At 41.4% G+C, this 21,522-nt stretch overlaps 2 protein-coding genes across 9 annotated transcripts in view; both read left to right on the top strand.

Moving 5' to 3' along the window:
• Positions 1 to 17,460, top strand: part of ints15 (integrator complex subunit 15) — a 58,613-nt gene extending 41,153 nt beyond the window's left edge. Inside the window, exons 8-9 of one of the 6 annotated variants that reach the window (XM_077614674.1) lie at positions 16,020 to 16,074; positions 16,229 to 17,460. In XM_077614674.1, the coding sequence (XP_077470800.1) occupies positions 16,020 to 16,074; positions 16,229 to 16,252 (79 nt within the window). In that variant the 3' untranslated portion in view covers positions 16,253 to 17,460. Of the gene's footprint in view, positions 1 to 5; positions 1,780 to 3,427; positions 3,772 to 16,019 lie in introns of those variants that run through there. The other 5 variants (XM_077614676.1, XM_077614671.1, XM_077614672.1 and 2 more) reach the window with 5 other exon arrangements.
• A 136-nt stretch (positions 17,461 to 17,596) lies between these two features.
• LOC144085322 (MAGUK p55 subfamily member 7-like) overlaps positions 17,597 to 21,522 on the top strand; it is a 161,334-nt gene continuing 157,408 nt past the window's right edge. For all 3 annotated transcript variants that reach the window (XM_077614449.1, XM_077614448.1, XM_077614445.1), the window contains exon 1: positions 17,597 to 17,753. In XM_077614449.1, the coding sequence (XP_077470575.1) occupies positions 17,747 to 17,753 (7 nt within the window). In that variant the 5' untranslated portion in view covers positions 17,597 to 17,746. The remainder of the gene's footprint in view (positions 17,754 to 21,522) is intronic.

The following is a 21,522-nucleotide window of genomic DNA, read 5'->3' as shown; positions in this document are numbered from 1 at the left end:
TTCAGGATGTCGGGATACCATAGAGGTCTGTCGGTGTCTTTGGCATAGGGGTCAATCGGCTTGGGATACACTGGTGGTCTACCTGTGGAAATAGGTATGCCACTACACGCATAACAACTTTCATTCACACCAGTCAGTTTCTTCTGGAACACCATGAAATGATACCACATATTTCCGGCATAGTAGTTCTTTGGGATGTTCTTCTCATACCACTTCACTTTTCTCTGTGACAGGAATATGGCACCATCTCGTTTTCCAGCTCGAGTCTCTAAGGGCGGGGCATTCAGCCACACCCAGGCTGCCACTGACAGTACAGTCACTGTGATGAAGGTGGCAACAGCTTTCATTTTGGCTTCTGTGTGGGGGTGCAAAGTCTATGGGAGGTCAAGGTTAGGTGTGCAGACGTCAGATGAATTTTTCACGGATAAAGGTTTTGGAACCGTCCGACTTCCAGTCTACTCAGAGTCACCTATGTCTCGAACTACCTTGACCTGGGATTGGTGAATCCATGTCGACCTTTCAGCGATCTTTACTGCTGTGGGGGTAGTGAGTTGGCCCACGTGCATGCCTTAATACACAGGCGGTGTTACTGGAAAATTATTTTGGTTACACAAGAAGTATGGCAGCTCGGCTTTGATGTAAAGAGAGTACATTTCACACTCGTCTCGTCTGTCCCCTCAGTGCCCCACTTTTTATCTTATCTCTCTTCCTAAATACACTTCCTTGTTCCACAACTAGGTCTCTCTATCTCCCTTCCTTCCTGAGTACTCTCCTACCTTTCTCCCTAATCATCTTAGCTCAGGGGTTGGTAACCCCAAATGTTGAAAGAATCATACCGGACAAAAAAATTGTCTTGTGCTGCAAAAAAAAATCCTTATTGTGAAGGCAACAAACACATGGTGTATCTGTGTATGTATATGTATGAACTTGTCTGGACCTCGGTGAAAAAGTAATTGTCCCCTGAACCTAACAACGTGTTGTGGCACCTTTGGCAGCAATAACTAAAATCAAGCATTTACAATAATTTGTGATGAGTCTTTCACAATGCTTTGTCAAAATTTTAGCCCACTCTTCTGTGCAGAATTGTTTCAATTCTGCAATATTAGAGGGTTTGCTAACATAAACAGCCCACTTCACAGCATTTCAATAGGATTTAAATCCGGACTTTGACTTGGCCACTTCAAATCCTTAACTTAGTTTTTTTTTTGCCATTCAGAGGTGGACCTGATGGTGTGTTTTGGATCGTTGTCCTGCTGCATGCTCCACTCCAAGAGCGCTGGAGTTTGAGCGCACATTTGATCCTTCAAAATCTCCTGGTAGACAGCAGAATTAATTCTTCCATCAATTACAGCAAGTCGTCCTGAGGTAGCACAGCAGCCCCAGACCATCACACTGCCACCACCATGCTTCACTATTGTCAGCAAGATTTTTTGGGGCAAACCAAAGACGAGCAGTGTTCCCTCTAAGCTGCGCGCGGGCGCAATTGCGCACTACTCTCGTCTTCTCTGCGCAGCAGCAATCATATGGCGCGCAGTAAAAAAAAAAATCGGATGTTTTTTTTTTTTTTTTTTTTTTTTTTTTTTTTTTTCCCATGATGGCGCCGTTTAAGCGGCAGCCAGTGGCAGTAGCTCTGTCCACTTATGTTTTTCGTGTTTTACAGCATGTTTTACATGAAAAATTAGAGGGAACATTGACATGCACCTGCTTGTGGCAGGTGTGATACTGGTGTGCCCATAGCGAGCAATGATGATGTCGTGACCAGATGATTCGCCTAAAGACGTTTCGCCGACGGACGTTTGACAGACGGACAGGTCGCCGAATGGACGTTCCGCCGAACGTTCATTCGGCGACCTGCCCGTCTGTCAAACGTCCGTCGGCGAAACATCTTTAGGCGAATCATCCGAGTACCGATGATGTCGCTCACACTGGTACTCAGTGCGCTCAGGGAGGTTGACTTTCTGCTCAGACCAACGAAAAATTAGAGGGAACATTGAAGACGAGCCTTTATATTATTTTTGGACAGCAATGGTTTTCACCTTGGAACGCTGCCATGGATGCCCAAGGAGACCTGCAGTTCTTTCAATGTTTTTCTGAGTTCTTTTATCTTTGGATCGTGGCCTGATGCTCTGATCTTGTAGTCTTCACTTTGACACATCTATTTAAGTGTTTGTTTGATTCAACACATGGTGGTAATCAGGTGTGTGGTTAATGCCTGTGAAATTGAACTCAGCTTTCCTACAATTGTGATTAGTCACAGTTATTTTGTGATTTAACAAAGGGGGCAATTACTTTTTCACGAGACAGGGCCAGAGGGCCAGACAAGTTTGTAATCTTTCTGCCTTGGTAAATAAAATCCTCATTTAGGAACTGCTCTTTCCTTGGGTTGTCTCTGTGTCATACAAACATTGATTTGATGGTCTGATACAAATGGTTGTATGAAGTGGCTGGGGAGAGGGAAGTCTGGGCTTCCCTGCCGAAGCTGCTGCCCCGCGACCCGACTTCGGATAAGCGGAAGAAGATGAGATGAAAGATGGGACGAGATGGTCTGAAACCTGTGTGATGAATATCCAAAAAACACAAATCTGGAGGGGGCAAATACTTTTTCATGGTACTGTATATAAATGAGGTTGTTTTGTTCTGTCAAGAATTCTGGAATATAGAATTCCTCGAGAAGTAAAATAAGATTACTCAAGTGTCTACTATTTCACTGGGAACTTAACCACTCTTTTTCACTTCCACTCCAAACCCGTTTTCTGAGAGGTGCATTCCTAACAATTGGAATTACCGTATTTTCACACCTATAGAGCGTCTAAAATGGTCGATGCGCCCAATCGGTCGGTGCGTTTTGTAGGTGTGAAAATGCGGTATTTGTACAGACTTATTTTGTTACATTACTAACAGGAAGAAAAAAAATATGATATGGATTCTTAGATTTCAAAGTCTACCTTTGTTGGATTTTAATTTGATTGAAGGACTTCTAAACATTTTAATGAAATGTACACATTCAAAACAATCATTACATTTCACTTAGGGTAATAAGAATCATAGCAACTTTGTTAATTTTTGTTGCTGAAACATTTCAAACAATTTAATTAAAACAGTTTATTACAAAACGTCTAAAAGATTATGTTGATTAATGTTTTGTATTCCGATCGCAACTAACTGTCTTATAGATCCAGATTTTCAGACTTCTTATTTAAACTAGGGGTATTTCATGATCTCAAATTTCTTTTGTTCAAACATTTCTTTTTCATATTAGTTTCCTTTGCTGAGTTACAGCAGATTATTCTGTCTATGACAGATGTCAACACTTTCTAGTATGTCGTGTCTAAACCAAATATTTGCAACACTGAAACTACCACAACTTGAATACTTATGGTACAGATTGCCATATCACTCCTAATTATTATGTGTTTTTGTTTGTCAGTTTACTCCAGCTGGTGTTGTCAGGTCCAGTGATGTACTACAGCAATATCCATACACCACCACTGGCCTTTAGCCCGCACACATCCCATTCACCCATTGCCTCGCACCCCATCCGCCAAATACCCCCTCCACATACACCGGTAGGATCCCATCCTCAGTATTCGATTCAGCCCTTGATGACAGGAGTACCATTCCCCTTTCAACACAACAACTGAAGGAAATGTCTTTTTGTCTGTGCATTTGAGTCAATTATTGTACAGTGTGTCATATATTGAAATATTAATAAACAAAGACTTCTGACAGTAACTGGCTAATATGTTTCTCTAATAAATATATTTGTACTTACCTTGACTCAGTTTTTTTATTGTGGTTTATGCTGACCAATGCTCTCTGGTGTTTTCATTTTTGCTGCATTTTATTCATCAGATATGGGGAGGACTATATAGGTGAATATGCATTCCTAAATACTTATTTGCCCCACTGTGTGTGTGAGTATATATACATATATGTATATGTACACAGTTGTGGTCAAAGGTTTACATACACTTGTGAAGAACAATGTCATGGCTCTCTTGAGTTTCCAGTTATTTCTACAACTCTGATTTTTCTCTGATAGAGTGATTGGAACAGATACTTTGTCACAAAAAAACATTCATGACATTTGGTTCTTTTATCACTTTATTATGGGTTAACAGAAAAAGTGTTCAAATCTGCATGGTCAAAAATATACAAACAGCAACACAAATGAGCAATTTTGGTGACTTAGAAAGTTGTGTCAGTGAAATGAGCTTCTTAGCATAGCCTCTTAACTTCTTGTGAGTGATTATGAGTGACTACAGCTTGTGACTTATCTGAGGCCATTTAAATATGGCTCATTGGATGCAAACGCCCACAAACGCTACAATGGGAAAGTCAAAGGAGCTCAGCATGGATCTGAAAAAGTGAAGTCTTGACTTGAACAAGTCAGGAAAGTCACTTGGAGCCATTTCAAAGCAGCTGCAGGTCCCAAGAGCAACAGTGCAAACAATTGTTGGTAAGTATAAAGTGCATGGCACTGTTTTGTCACTGCCACGATCAGGAAGAAAACACAAGATATCACCTGCTGCTGAGAGAAAATTGGTCAGGAAGGTTAAGATTCAACCGAGAATCACCAAAAAGCAGATCTGCCAAGAATTAGAAGCTGCTGGAACACAGGTGTCAGTGTCCACAGTCAAGCATGTTTTGCATCTCCATGGACTGAGAGGCTGCCCTTGCTCCAAAAGCGGCACCTTAAGGCTCGACTGAAGTTTGCTGCTGATCACATGGACAAAGATAAGACCTTCTGGTGGAAAGTTCTGTGGTCAGATGAAACAAAAATCGAGCTGTTTGGCCACAATGCCCAGCAATATGTTTGGAGGAGAAAAGGTGAGGCTTTTAACCCCAAGTACACCATGCCTACTGTCAAGCACGGTGGTGGTAGTATTATGCTGTGGGGCTGTTTTGCTGCCATCGGAACTGGTGCTTTACAGAGAGTAAATGGGATAATGAAGAAGGAGGATTACCTTCAAATTCTTCAAGATAACCTAAAGTCATCAGCCCAAACATTGGGTCTTGGGCACAGTTGGGTTCCAACAGGACAATGACCCCAAACACATCAAAAGTGGTAATGGAATGGCTAAATCAGGCTAGAATTAAGGTTTTCGAATGACCTTCCCAAAGTCCTGACCTAAACCCAATTGAGAACTTGTGGACAATGCTGAAGAAACAAGTCCATGTCAGAAAGCCATCAAATTTAACTGAACTGCACCAATTCTGTCAAGAGGAGTGGTCAAAGATTCAACCAGAAGCTTGCCAGAAGCATGTGGATGGCTACCAAAAGCGCCAAATTGAAGTGAAAATGGCCAAGGGACATGTACCAAAGGTACTTGGACGATTCGCCGAAAGACGTTTGGCCGACGGACGTTTGTCCGACGGACAGTCCGCCAAACGGACAGTTTGCGGAACGGACATTTCGCCGAAACGGGATTCGCGCGCTCGCCCCGCCCCCAGATCGTGTGTGTACATGTGTTTCAACCTCGGCCCGTGGGCCATATACGGCCCGTTACAGATAACATTCATTTAGGAATAACAAGGGCATGTACTGCCCCCCGCTGGTTATATTTCTAATTACAAGTACGTACTACAATGTGCTGCCAATTTTTTATATTTTTTATTTTATCCTTGCGTTTAAAGTAGTAGCCATTTGGACACGCAATGTAATTTATCAAAGCTGGGGATTGATTTCTGACACTGAGAAAAAACAACACTAGAAGACTTATGTGAAATTCTAAGTGCCTTGGACAGACTAGAGGGCTTAGAGAACAATACCTGAAAATGCCATGGAACACACTTACTTCTAGTTTAATTTTAAATAATTTCCCATTATTTTATGAAATATATATTCAAAATGATTTGCTGAGAACCTTAATTCAAAGATTAATCTCAACGTTTTCTATGCTGGTGTAAGTTTTCTGGAGTAGGATTTCTGGATTTACAATTGCATTACAGTAAAACTTACTGTTACTACTACTTTATTTTCTCTATTTCTTCTGTCACGTACTGTTCTGCGTGATCTCCAAATGGCTACTACTTTAAACGCAAGGATAAAATAAAAAAAATAAAAAATGGCAGCACATTGTAGTACGTACTTGTATTTAGAAATATGTTCAGCGGGGGACAGTACATGCCCTTGTTATTCCTAAATGAATGTTATCTGTAACGGGCCGTATATGGCCCGCGGGCCAAGGTTGAAAAACATGTACACACACAATCCGGGGGCGTGCGGGGCGAGCGTGCAAATCCCGTTTCGGCGAAACGTCCGTTCGAAGAACTGTCCGTCGGCGAAACGTCTTTCGGCGAATCGTCCGAGTACCAGCCAGAGCTACCAAACTGTATCTGGAGCGAGCTGCACAAGCAAATATATTGTTGTGTTGATTTAAAGCCATTTTCAAGATGGACCTTTCAAGAAAAAAAAGCTGGATATCATTAAGAAAGGTCGGACAACTCCAAAGCAAGCAAGCCTGTCACAACCGGGAATGAAAATTTTCAGCACTAAATCGAATAAAAACATATGCCAGAAATACAACAGGATAGGCTCGACTTTCAGCATTAGCTTCGATGGCGATAGAAAAGAAGGAAGAAAGAAAGGAGGATGGATATTGTGTACAGTTAAAAATGATTTTTGGTGATTAAAATATGGCTATATTCCTAAATAATATTTCAATTGTATGAAATTCCCGGAGTAAGTCGTCCTCCGGGCCGGGTTCTGATATCTGAAAAGCTCGTGTTTGTATTTAATCAATAAATGCAGTGGATTTTACCCCATTTTAGTGCAATTTTTGCCGGTTCGCCATGGATGTCCATTGCTGTCTTTTCCCGGGAAAATCACCCCCCTGGCCCAGTTGTAATGTCTGAAAAGCTCCGGTATTTGTATTTAATCAATAAATGCTGCTAGGAAGTGGATTTTACCCCATTTTAGTGCAATTTTTGCCGTTTCGCGTATGGACGTATATGGATGTATCGACGTTCATCGATGTCTTTTTCCCGGGGAAATGATACTCCGGGCCCGGTTCTGATGTCTAAAAAGCTCCAGTATTTGTATTCAATCAATAAATGCTGTTTTCGGCTGGATTTTACCCCATTTTCGGGCAATGTTTGCTGGTACGCCATTGACGTTCATCGCTGTCTTTTCCCGTGTAAATCACCCCCTGGCCCGGTTGTAATGTCTGAAAAGCTCCAGTATTTGTATTTAATCATTAAATGCTGCTAGGAAGTGGATTTTACACCATTTTTGTGCATTTATTTATTGATTATTTTTTATGTGTCGCAGCTGTAGCTGCAGTAGAGGTTTTATAGCAATAAAATAGTTTTTGCTGAAGGCGTCACTAGGAAATGCACGGACCGCCACTGAACCACTAGTTATGTGTTACTTTGTTAATAGATGGCGAAATAGAAGAAATAAAACATTTTTTCTAATCCAATATCCTGTTTTTGGTGTTTTTTCAGAGGGCTAAAATGAATGAATTAATTTCAATGGGAAACTTTCGTTCGTGGAACAAATTAAGCTCGTATGTAGAGGTACCACTGTATGTATATATACATGTATGGAGAGAGAGAGGGGGAGAGAGGGAGAGAGAGGTAGTGAGAGTCAGAGACAGAGAGGGAGAGAGACAGAGAGAAAGAGTCTCTTACTTTGTTAATCGTGACCGGACGATTCGCCGAAAGACGTTTCGCCGAAAGACGTTTCGCCGATGGACGTTTGGCCGACAGACAGTTCGCCGAACGGACGTTTCGCCGGAACGGGATTCGTGCGTTTGCCCCGCCCCCGGATCGTGCTTCGTTCTTGCTGTATTTAGAAACATGTCCAGCGGGGGGCAGTACATTTTGAGCGAGGCTCGGTTTTTGGGAACGGCCCGAAGAAGATCACATTTTAAAGAACAGTGGAATGCGTTGACCTTTCTGGAGACCACAGACAACACATTTTGAAATTTTCACCTGAAAGTTTGCCATGCCAATACTTGCTCAGAGGTAGATGTAAAGATTTTTTCAGTAAATAGTCCGTTATAATTTGAAGACGTATATTTCATTTTTGAGTGCCTAGTTCAAGCTAGTATTTCAACGTGTTTGTGCTCATAACTGCACTATATGTCACGGGAAGAGTGTTCAGGAATATTTTTATTAAGTAGCAACACCATATTTGAACTTTGTAAGACAAAGTTTGCCATGCCAATACTTGCTCAGAGGTAGATGTAAAGATTTTTTCAGTAAATAGTCCGTTATAATTTGAAGACGTATATTTCATTTTTGAGTGCCTAGTTCAAGCTAGTATTTCAACGTGTTTGTGCTCATAACTGCACTATATGTCACGGGAATAGTGTTCAGGAATATTTTTATTAAGCAGCAGCACCATATTTGAACTTTGTAAGACAAAGTTTGCCATGCCAATACTTGCTCAGAGGTAGATGTAAAGATTTTTTCAGTAAATAGTCCGTTATAATTTGAAGACGTATATTTCATTTTTGAGTGCCTAGTTCAAGCTAGTATTTCAACGTGTTTGTGCTCATAACTGCACTATATGTCACGGGAAGAGTGTTCAGGAATATTTTTATTAAGCAGCAGCACCATATTTGAACTTTGTAAGACATGCATTTGTTTAAACGACATTGAAACCTTTTATGTATTTTAAGAGAAAAATCATTTAAATTTTTGCAGCTGCTAACATTTTCAGTAAACGAAATGAAGACTAGCACATTTTGAAATGAGTAAAATATGAAAAAGTATTTTCGTTCAAAAGACGACGAGCCCAGCTAAAAACGCTGATAGTGGTCATTGAATTCAGGCTAAAAACACAAGTCATCTCTTTTTTTAAAATGTACTCTTCTTTTTTTAAGATCTAGTTCAGACTGTAGCACTAGGAGGTAACTACCTCCTAAATGTGGGCCCGACTCCCGACGGAATGATCCCAGCCATGTTTGAGGAGTAAAGGAATATAAAAGTTTGAGCTTAAAGTAGTTCATTAGATGTTGCTACAAACTGTGTGTGAGTGTGTGAGACTGTGGGGGAGCACAGGATGTGTGGGGGATGCAAGCGTGGAATGTTTGCAGATGCCATGGGGGGTGAAAGAGTGGGATGTTTGCAGATGCTGAAGCGGAAAAGTACGACCGGGAGGAGCCGGCGGGCGATTCTGCAGGGGAAGAAAGACCAATGAGCAAGCTAAAGTTAACTGCAGTATAAACATAGCCAATAGAATAATGCCAGGATGCCTTTGTTGCTGTGCCATTTGCATATTGTGTAGTATAACTCATTGCTGGGCAACTCAGATGAAGTAGTACGTCGGCTGGTGGCAACAGAGGCGTACAGAGCTGTGCTGAGAGGGACCCGAGACTCAGGTGTATGGTTTAGATTTGTGTGTTAGGAATAAATCCACTCGTGTGTGAAAATGTCGGCTTCCTGATACCTTTCTATTGCAGAACGAGCGCGCAAATTGTTGGATGAGTGGCAGTTGGGTAAGGTCACAAATTGGAGTCAGATTACTAACTTGAGTTTAATTAATTTAGAGACAGGAGCGACTGCGGGGAGTCGGTGCTTGGCTGGATGTCAACGGGGAGGGCATGTATTCCTCCAAACCTTGGAGTCCAGATGAATAAAAATAAAAGATATTTCCCCATCAATTTCTTTGCACTGTGGAATCATTTCTTGCAGCCGTGAGAACAAATGAAGACAAAGTAGTAGTTGTTTAATTGATAACTCTTTGGAGTTCGAGATACGCAGAAATATACCTGGAAGATGTGGGATAAGACAGATGTGGATCTCGTCAAGTTGTGCAGGTTTGTTTTTTTTCTTTTGTGCCTCAAATTGACATTTTGTTACTTTACAGTGGAAGCCATCTCAAAATGTACTGCCCCCGCTGGACATATTTCTAAATACAAGTACGCACTACAATGTGCTGCCAATGTTTTATATTTTTTTATTTTATCCTTGCGTTTAAAGTAGTAGTGATGTGTGCCAATAAGAACAATATTTTAATTTTAAATAATTTCCCATTATTTTAGGAAATTTATATTCAAAATTATTTGCTGAAAACCTTAATTCAAAGATTAATCTCAATGTTTTCTATGCTGGTGTAAATTTTCTGGAGTAGGATTTCTGGATATACAATTTCATTACTTTCTTTTCTCAATTTCTTCTGTCACGTACTTTTCTGCGTGTGTTTGGCCGTGAATAAATGTCCGTGTTATTCCTAAATGAATGTTACCTGTAACGGGCCGTATATGGCCCGCGGGCCGAGGTTGAAAAACATGTACACACACGATCCGGGGCGGGCGAGAGCGCAAATTCCGTTTCGGCCAAACGTCCATCGGCCGAATGTCTTTCGGCGAATCATCCGAGTACCTTTTTTAATAGATGGCGAATTAGAACAAATAAAAATGTTTTTCCGATCCAATATCCTGTTTTTGGTGATTTTTCAGAAGGTTGGAACACATTAATTTGTTTTTAGTTCATTTCTATACGAAACGTTCGAGTTACGAGAAAATCTACATACGAGCTCCCGGAAGGTATTAAGCTCGTATTTCGAGGTACCACTGTATGTGGAACTTCTTTCTCTCCTTGCTGAGATACACGGATTTGCTCATAAGTCCCGTCACTGCTCGCTCGGGGCCAGTGGTGGACTGTCAGGCCCTGCAAGGCCTTCTCTGCTGGCCTAAAAAAATATCTGAATCTCAGACTGATGTTGATTATGTTTTGTCTATGAATACTTAATAAATAATTCCAAATTGTCTGTCCGCTTCCTTTCATTGCTTTCGCCCTGGTTGTGCTGCTTCCAGATGTGTGTTTTCATATTTAAGCATTCTAACCAATCACATTTCAGCTATTATTTGTTCCCAGGGTCAGAAATCTGCCTTAAGTCCTTCACAATCAGTTCGACAGGCTCTGCTGTATAAAACAAGCGTTGATAAAACTGTTGCTTTAACCAATCAGGTTTCGAGTTGGCGACACCACAATGCCTTCTCTCAGGCGTAGGGATACGTCATCGCTTTCATCAACTATGATTGGCTAGTGATAGCGTGGACTAGCCAGAGCTACCAAACTGTATCTGGAGCGAGCTGCACAAGCAAATATATTGTTGTGTTGATTAAATAGCGGTTTTGTCAACCCGCAATGGCTGAAGGAGGAGAAGAAACGGATTTCTTTGCAGATTTACTGTCAAAGCCATTTTCAAGACGGACTTTTCAAGAAAAGCTGGACATCATTAAGAAAGGTCGGACAACTACGAAGCGAGCCTGTCACAACCGGGAAGGAACATTTTCAGCACTAAATCGAATAAAAATGTATGCCAGAAATACAACAGGACAGGCTCGACTTTCAGCATTAGCTTCGATGGCGATAGAAAAGGAGGAGGAACGGAAGGAGGATGTTTCGGATCATGTCTTTATTGAATGAATACAAGCACAACAGCGCATAGCATTATGGGTAGAACTGTAATGATGAACCACTAGATGTCGCTAACTTCTCAATATTCAGTACTATAATCTGTAACATCTTTCCTTTAGATTACTGTTCTGTAACTTTAAAGTAACCTTTTATTCACATTAAACATTGCTGCCCACCATGACATATTGTTTTGAACATAAACTATTCTTGTATTATGCTTATTCCTGACATTGACCCTTGTACTAACAAAATTACATTTTTTTTCAACAATCGAACAACAAACCAAAAGTTTCTTGTGCAACTTCTTTGTGTGTGTGCTGTCCTTGTCAGCAATCCAACAATAAACAAAAGTCTCTAGTGCCATTTCTTTGTGTGTGTGTGTGCTGTCATTGTCTATGTATGCGTGGGTCTGGGCTTGTAAGGGCAGCGTGCAGCCTACACCGTAGTCGAACACATGTTTTCATATATGCTCTTCTACGATCACCAATTCAGTTTAGGCGGTGGCCGTGAGAGGCGGTCACAACGTGTGTAGACCGCCTGGCCTGGTGAGTCGCTGCGTCTCTCCGGTTTCTGGCATCGTCCTGGTGCCAGTGTAGACGGGCTGCGAGGAGCCAGACTGCTTGGGGCGCTTGGCCTTTCCGCACGGTGCAATTCCCCATGGCCTGACCCATGGGCAGTCTCTGCCAGGGCTGATGTCCCAGTCACATGTCCCTGTTCCAGACTTCGCTGTTCCGGCCCCCTTATTGGCACTATTTCCGCTGAGTGCTCTGCCACTCGTAGATCTACGCGGTTGCGCCTGTAGAGAGTGCCATGAATGTCCACCACGAATGAGCGAGGAAAAACCTTCTGAATGCATTGGCCCAATGGCCATCTCCCCGTGCGGTCACCCGGAAGCGGCTTCATTCTGATCTCATCTCCCACAATTAGCTCTGGGAGGTCTTTGGCGGATCTGTCGCAAGTTGATTTCGCTGTCCGCCGTTTCCACACCAACTTGTCAGTCACTCCGACCACCACATGTGGTTGCAGTAGGCTGACTGCAACTGGTAGAGAGGATTTGAGCCTCCTTGATATTAAGCGCTGGGCAGGGCTACTGCCTAACCCCTCTGTATAGCATTATGGGTAAAACTGAGAACGTGCTACAATGATGAACCACTAGATGTCGCTAACTGCTCAATATTCAGTACTATAATCTGTAACACTGTTACAGGGGTCACCAAACTATGGCCTGCGGGCCAGATACGGCCCGTCAGCACATTTGGCCCGGCCCTCTGAACAATACCAGAGATGCTATCGGATTTATTTCCTATTTGGAAAAAAAAAATTCATAATTTTTTTTCCCCCCCAAAAAATCCTAGACCCCGCCCTGTCAAAGAGAGAATGGAATAATGGCGAAAAAGTTAGGTAAGAGAAATATTGATTCAGAATGCAGGGTATTTAACCTGGAGTGGACAAACGATTATTATTTTTTTCAATGCAAAGAAAAGGCTGTTTGTCTCATCTGTCAAGAGACGGTGGCGGTATTCAAAGATTACAATCTTCGCCGACACTATGAATCCCGTCACAAAGACAAGTACGATAGCTTGCAAGGCCAAATACGAGCAGACAAACTCAAAGCGAAAAAGTGAACGGCTTACCGCTGCTTGCTATCAGGTTAGCAACTCGAAAGCTGGCCCGAACGGATGCCTGGTTCAGCTGAGCTTGGCGCACAAATGTATTCTGCTGAGATAATAATAATAATAATAATAATAATAATAATAATAATAATAATCGGACATAGGCCCTGTCGTCATTATCACAACACAAAAAGCCTACTTGTCATCACACGCAGTTTCTGCGTATGTATGTATGTCTGTATTTAGTTATTATTTATTTCATTAATAGTGTTATTATTTGTTTCCTGACTTTTTTTCTGTAAAGAACCTGGAAATGGTTATTTGGTTATGTGTGGCTTTCTGGAAAACAATATTTTTTTTAAGCTCCCTTACGATCGTCACACTTTTTCTGTTAAACTGACACCGGCCCCCTATCAGAGAAGGGAAAGGTTATGTGGCTCTCACAGGAAAAAGTTTGGGGACCCCTGTGTAACAGGATGGATTTTGGTGGGTAAAATATTGGATTGGATAACTATTCATCCCGTATTCGGGAAATTTCATTGTGACAGTAGCAAGAAAAGGCATAGTTATAAGTTAAACAGTACATGGCTATACAGTGGTACCTCGTCATACGACCGTTCGTCATACGGAATGCTCGTCTTACGGGGGAAATTTCGATCGAATAATTCGCCCGTGATGCGGTCAAAATTTCGTTATGCGACCAAGCCAGGTGGCCATGGCATTTTTTTTTGCATATCTTTCGTGTACACAATATTTACGAGCACCGGATGAGCTATTCAGACCAGGAAACGCACAACGCCCATGCGCGGGGAAAAGAGGGCTTTCTGGGTAATGAAGTATACTCGTGCTCGCAACAGCATCCCCGGGGATGCGAACACAGATGCTACAAGCTAAAAGGAGCCGCTAGCCAGCGCCCCTGAAGCTCCCATGAGCAGCGGGGCGATCGCTGATAAAAGACTCTGCTCGTTGGCTGCTCATAAGAACATCGGGGGCACTGGCTCGCAACAGCATCCCCGGTAGCAACTCTATCATAGTCGCCGTTCGAGGGGATGCGAACACAGATGCTACAAGCTAAAATGAGCCGCTAGCCAGCGCCCCCGAAGCTACCATGAGCAGCGGGGCGATCGCTGATAAAAGACTCTGCTCGTTGGCAAGTGGTCGTGCGTTCTCCGATTGTGAGGACATTTGTGTGCATCATTTTCGGAATATTTTGAAGGGAATAGTACGACAGCAAACAGCCCATGGATAGCGAACGTGAGGGTGGAGTGTTTGTTCTGTTTACGAGTGCGTCGTGTTGAAAACAAACCGAAGCCCCCCGCCCCTTTTGTGCGTCTCTCTCTCCCCTCGGCGAAATCCGCCCAATTTTAGTTAGATTAAACACTTTATTTCTATTAAACCACTCGTTATTTATTACTTTGTCAATATATGGCGAATTATAAGAAATAAAACATTTTTTTCAATCCAATATCCTGTTTTTGGTGTTTTTTTCAGAGAGTTGGAACGAATTAATTTGTTTCCCATTCATTTCAATGGGAAACTTTACCTCGAGTTACGAGAAACTTGTCATACGAGCTCAGTCCCGGAACGGATTAAGATCGTATGTCGAGGTACCACTGTATTCCTAAATAATATTTCAATTGTATGAGGTTATTATTGATGTTTTTTTTCATGTGTCGCAGCTGTAGCTGCAGTAGAGGTTTTATAGCCATAAAATAGTTTTTGAGGGTTGGATTGATTCAGAAAGCTGAAGGCGTCTTTTGGAAATTCACGGGCTGCTGCTGCTCGGGGCACAGCCATCTTACCTAGGGCACTGCCTTCTAAACCTAGTTAAACGTGCTCTGACTGGCAAGACGCGAGTAGCCTTGAATTGAAATAAAACAAAATTCCACTTTGATTTTTTTTCATTGTATTTCTTGTTCGAAAGTGACAACTATTGCAGTAATATGAACAATCGAAAGAATTGAGATATTTTGACATTAGAACCAATATGGCTGCCACAGTTCCTTCTGTGCAATAACTTAGATTGTGCAATATTTTAGAATTTACCTTGCCTGGACGTGACTTTTTATATTTTTATATTACTTATGTTTTTACTGGGAAAACACGCTTGGTTGAGAAGCACCACCAATTTCGTTATACAAAGCTGTATATAATGACAATAAAGACTTTTGATTTGATTTTTGATTTGACAATATCTTAAACTTCTGGTAAGAAAATTATCATTTCTGTAATCAGAAAGCATCAGGTTTTCATCAAGATAGACTTATTTCTCTTTTTAAATTGAATAATTTGATATTTTGCATTTACAAAGACAGGCATATTAACTTCCTTATGATATTGACCCTAATTGACCCTTTTTATTCATACAGTATCTCAGAAATACCACTTGTGATGATCTTAAGATTCTCCCTTCAAATGAAGACATTTGTACTCCCTATAAAACCATGAATGTGGAGTTGAAAATTGGGAAGGAGGGGGGCGGGGCGACTTATACGTGAGAAATTGTAAACTTAAAAAATTTCAAGGGCAACTTATATGCGAGTAAATACGGTGAGTCATTTTCCTTTTTTCAGTATGTGAACCAGAAATTGTTAGGTTTCAGGGGGATCAACTTTTTACTTTTAGGGTAATATTGGGAGAAAAAGTCAAAAATTAAAATAAGGTTAAAAAATGTTGCATTAATTATTTTAACATCAGTCGAACTGAAAGCTGTTCGGGGTCTGCGGGCCTCAATTTTGATGACGTTAGATTGGTGTGAATTTCTTTTATTTTGGAATAATTTGGGGAGATTATTTAATTCCTGTTAATAAAACTTTGATAAGAAAGTTTTTATGATGTTAATATAGGTGACAGAGTTTTAAATTAGACGATTTTCAGATAGTGGTGTGCCTTAAGATTTTTTCAATGCAAAAAGTGTGCCTCAGCTCAAAAAAGTTTGGGGCCTTAGACGATGCTGGATGCTGAGGCATTTTCAGCGGCAATTTAAAATACAAACAAAGCTGGAATTGACTTGTGTCTTTTCTCCCCAAGGTACAACATACTTGAAGCGAAACACAACCCTTTGGAAACAAGAAAAGGCCAGCCGGTGTGTTTCGCATCTATTTATAGTTTCAGCGCGCCCATTATTCTTCTGTGGTATATGCTTCTTCGTCGCTTCAAGCCAACCATTTCAGCGCTGAAGGAGAAGCAGTGCCCTTGTTTGTGCCATTTTTTCACTGCCATTTTCCTCTTTCTTGCAGTTGCGAGTTTCGGGGTGGATTTAGATATTTTTATGAACTTTTTTTTTATACCAGAAAATATTCCGCAATGTAGTGAAGCCATGAAAGTTGAAGCCGCGAAGTGAAGAAAGATCACAGTAGTCAGGACCACTGCTTCTTTTTTTTAAATCATCAGCTTTTAACTCCTTATTTCTCTAGTTCTGTGCGTGTTAATTCCCGTATAAGAACTCCAGCAAAAGCCACTTGTTCTAAGACAAATAATTTATTACCGAACAGAATAGTCACAAAAAGCGAGCTGTGGCAGTCAACTGCAATCTTAGCATTAGAAGAGCTGTATTAGAATGACAAAGACTCTATGCCTTGTAAGTATCATTATACAATTTGAAAAGCAAAGAATTGTGCCAGTTATCTATTAGTTGTGGGGAGTTGGGTTTTCCAGATATGCATTCCTCAGATAAAATAAGAGAGCGTCCTTGCTGCCTCTTGCTTCTTCCTTTGGAGTTCTCCTCAAACAGGGGCCTCCTGTGTTCCTTTATTTCCATCTGTTTAAGTTCTGCTCACGACAAACAGACACAGCACTTTTTACTGGATATATGTTGGAATAATCATTATTATAAATGTGTTTGCAATGCTTACTTAGGAATAGAAAGCCTTATTATAAACATGCTTACTATATTAATCAATATATTTACTTATTAGGAATAGTAATGCTCATCCTGAATGTGTAACAATATTAAACAATACATATATGTGTTGAACGCTGTGCTTTTATGTTAGAGTTATTGGCATTAATAAAAGCCATTTTAATGCATGCCTTGCTAAAGTAAGGACTGGTTCACATCAAGAGGACAGGGCATGGAGAGGTCTCACAACAATTGCTCTTGGGAACTGCGAACTGTTTTCGGCTTCGGAGGACTCAGGACAGGTGCTCTCGGGAACTGAGGACTGTTTACGGCTTCGGGAGGAGGACTCACAACAAGCGCTCTTGGGAACCAAGGACTGTTTCGGGAAGATTCGACAGGACGTACAATTGTTTTGATAACTGTGCAAAATAGTTGTGAGACTCTACGAATGTTTAGACTTCTGTGGGGCATGGCGTTAAAACCTTATGAATAAATTAGCGAAACGGACTTCGAGTTGTTAGAATGATCTTGGCCGGAGACGCGGATGGATGTATTCTCTCTTGCAAGAATTAAATGTAGATATGACTACAGATGCCTTTTTTATTGAAAGCTGAATACGGAAAAACCTAAGGATAAACCTACAATTCGATGAACCTAACAATATATTTCAATGTTTTCTTTTTTCAAATTTCAATACTGCGTTTTAAGTATTATTTGCCTAAACTACATTTTTTGTTTTTTTGGTGTAGAAAATTAAGAAGTGGGCCATAGTGCATGCCCTATAATTGCTATATTGATTTCTGCTGCATTGTTTTAGGTCAGAGCTGACATACATTGATTGAATGAGAGGGTCTCTTTTACATAGTGACTAGAGCACTTTACATTTTGGAAATCTGTGTGACATGCACCTTGCTTTATGACAGGTGAGTGTGAGTCTTTTTCTTCAAAAATAACTTTTGCTATGCACACAAACCAATGTTTACAATGTTTCCTCCCCAGCATGCAATGTCTTCTAGATGTAATACAAGTTAAAACTAATTGCAAACATTCTTGTCAGTGACGTTCTTGTATTTGTTGCAAAAGTCACAACAAGCAAACTCATTTGGGTATGTATGCATTGATATTCGTTTCATCCTAGTAACACAAACAAATTGGTCACTTCAATATTATTGTTATTATTATTATTTTTTAACCTGAATATAGAACATTTGAAAATAAGGTCGATCCTCTGGATTCATAAAGCTAGTTACATCTGAGATTGTTCAAGATTGTTTATGTTTGCCTATTGGATTTTGTCACTGAAATATTTTAAAGCAACTCTTGAAACAAGTGTCTAATAATGCATTTCAAATTCTAAATTGAAAGAACTCCAAATCAAAAGTGTATTTCAGACAAAATTCCTTAAAACCTTTGAACAGTTCATTAGGATGTGATAGTGAGAACAGAAAATCCCATTAATTATTCTGAAATCAATATTAATGTGTAATAGTTAAATGTGGTATCCTACCTAATTTAACTGTGTACATTGAATCATTGATTCTTGAACACATTTAATCATAGTCATAAATACCTAAAGACATTTTTTTCGGATACTCCTACCCCCTATATTTTATTTTGATTATTTTAGTATGAATGCATTGTTGGAAAGTCTACGTACAATGATTTTAAATGGGTCTTTCCAGAAGTGTATACAATTATAAATCTCTCCCTTCAAGTCTTGAATAATCCACAAAAAACCGTCATGCAGTTGAGGGGAAAATTCCTCCCTTAACCTCCCGCTTGGGACAATCGCCTCATGGCCTAATGTCTCAGAATAGGAAAGACATATTAATCAGTGTCAGACAGTAGCCCAACATCAGGGTCAGATTGAGGTATGGATTGTTGCATGTGTATACGAGTTAGCATTAGCTGGGTTTCAACAATCGCTGTACGTTCGACTGTGGCATCAATGGTACGTTTGATCAAAGCTGAGAAGCAGGGTAAACAACAGTTTAGGATAACAAGCACGAGAGCAATAACAGTTACGAATGGTACTCGGGCTTTCAAAAGAGTCTGTGTCCATAAGCCCGAGAGGAACCAGTCAAGCCATCCTCGTTGTAGAACCGGATCTTTTGTCATAGCGCTGTATGTTCTTCATAGTTTGTAGGGCATCATGGACTGAGTAGGAGGCATTGAAAGGGATGAAGGTGCAGCGAGTCTCCTACCATGGCACACACACCTCCCTGCTGGGCGGTTATTCTGTCAAGGGCAAGGTGGTTCTGGATAATCATTTGGGTCATGGCGGTTATTTGGACTTCTCGGCCTTGTTGTAGTCGGACTGATGCATTGACGTAGGCCTGGAATCTGTAGTCAATGGTTTCCAGATGTAGGGTGTTCTTTGCTGTTCCTACCCAGGGGAACAGAGCTATCAGGATTTTGGAGGAGACTGACCAGCGTTTGTGTTCGAGGGGGACAAGCGAGCCCCACACTGGATCATGGGGGCGGAAATTGAGGCTTCAGCGTTGACGCCTGGTGGGTATACGTGGGTTGGCGTCGACTGTGGAGATCGAATCTGCTGCAAGAGGATGGATGTATGTGTGGTCGGAGACAGATGTAGGGACACAGAGGCCAGTTAAATTGGCGGGGATGATCATATACACATGCCATCCGCAGAGCCACCATACTTGGTCCAGTACTGTCGATGATTGGGAAGGGACTTGCCTGATCTCGGCACACCTGGCGACGCAAACTTGGTCTAGTGGGGTCTTGGGATCTGGTCCACTGAATTTGAAACAGGATGGATAACAGTCTGTTCGATTGTTGCACTGGACATATTGCAGGATTGACTGTAGCTGTTAATGGCACCGCGACCATGGTATGTAGCCGGTCGAAATTTGCCAGACAGGATTCTTTCAGATTACCCAGGATACAGTTGTAGGTGTGGTTGGTGAGTTCTTTGTTCTGGAGGTTGGCCCATAGCTGTGGTTGGGCTACGGCAGTGGGCATGAGGGAGCAGGGTACCCGGACGTTTCGTCGACGGACACTTCGTCCCCGGACGTTTGGTCAAACGGACGTTTGGTCGCCGGACACTTCGTCGAACAGACATTTCGTCGCCGGATATTTTGTCGATGTGCAATTCGTTGCCAGACATTTCGTCGAACGGACAATTGGGCGCCGGATTCACTTGCTCTCAAAATTATAATCATGAGAGAGAGAGTTTACTGTTAAAAGCGATCAACCAGGTAATCTCTCGCTCTCAAAATTATAATCATGAGAGAGAGTTTGTCATCGATTGCATTGACAATGTCAGAGCATTAATATCTAAATATCTAATATCAAAATTATCAATAAGTTGCATATTATCCTTCCTCCCATCAGCTGTCAGGCTCTTTAACAAAAAAATGGCTGGGTGTTAAGACCTACCGTATGCATGCATGTACATTTATGTGTATGTATGTATGTATATATGTCCTAAGCAACACGCTTATTTAATTATATATTTATTCATGTATTTATTTCTTGACCTACTTATTACCTATCTATTACCTATCTATTTATGTCTAAAATGCCTTTCCTATTCCTGCATCCTCACCCTCTTGCCTCTGGAACAACGAAATTTCCCGAATACGGGATGAATAAAGTTATCCAATCCAATCCAATTATTGGCGTGTGCGTACATGTTATTCGTCGCCGGATTCGCTCGCTCCCGGATTCGCTCGCTCTAAAAATTAAAATGAGAGAGTTTGTCATTGATTGCATTGACAATGTCAGAGCATTAATATTTAAATATCTTTTATCAAAATTATCAATAAGTTGCGTATTACTGGCGTTGTGTGTACATGTTTTTCAAACTACGTTCCACAGGCCTTAGTTTGAAAAACATTAACAACGCCAGTAATACGCAACCTCTTGATAATTTTGATATTAGATATTTAGATATAAATGCTCTGACATTGTCAATGCAATCAATGACAAACTCTCTCTCATAATTATAATTTTGAGAGTGAGAGATTACCTGGTTGATTGCTTTCAACAGTAAACTCTCTCTCTCTCCCCGCTCTCTCTCTCTCATGATTATAATTTTGAGAGCGAGTGAATCCAGCGACGAATTCTCCATTCGCCGAAATGTCCGGCGACGAATTGTCCGTCGACAAAATGTCCGGCGATGGAATGTCTGTTCGACGAACTGTCCGGCGACCAAACGTCCGTTCGACCAAACGTCCGGGGACGAAGTGTCCGTCGACCAAGTGTCCGTTGACGAAACGTCCGGTCAGGGGCAACAGACATAACAACTCTCATTGGTTGTGGCGCGGGCTGTGAGTGCGGCGTATCTGTATCAACTGTTCCACATCATCAGGTGGTGGTCGTTTTCTTCTTGGGTTTGGACATGGGTGAGGATTGGGTGTATCTCCTCAGGCTTAGGTGTTCCTGCCGGATGGATTTTGAGTAGGCGTGTGGCTGATGGTTGTACGAAGGGGTTCACACCAATCACTTTGGGGACCGTGGCTGGACTAGTAGTGCAGATGGTGATAGCGAAGAGGGGGTCTTTTCCTGGTCGGTCCGGTCGGAGGTATAGGTCGATGCAGCCTATTTGTTGGATATTTGTCGTGAGCTCCAGCATTTGTTCACCAGCTTTGACCGTGGTGGCCAACTTGGTGAAGTTAGCAGCCATGGTGGTAGCTTCTTTGGAAAAGGGCCATGTGATGGTTTCGT

Source organism: Stigmatopora argus, chromosome 12 (genome assembly GCF_051989625.1).
Source record: "Stigmatopora argus isolate UIUO_Sarg chromosome 12, RoL_Sarg_1.0, whole genome shotgun sequence".
In the NCBI taxonomy this organism is placed as follows: domain Eukaryota; kingdom Metazoa; phylum Chordata; class Actinopteri; order Syngnathiformes; family Syngnathidae; genus Stigmatopora; species Stigmatopora argus.
This window is presented reverse-complemented; position numbering and strand designations above follow the sequence as displayed.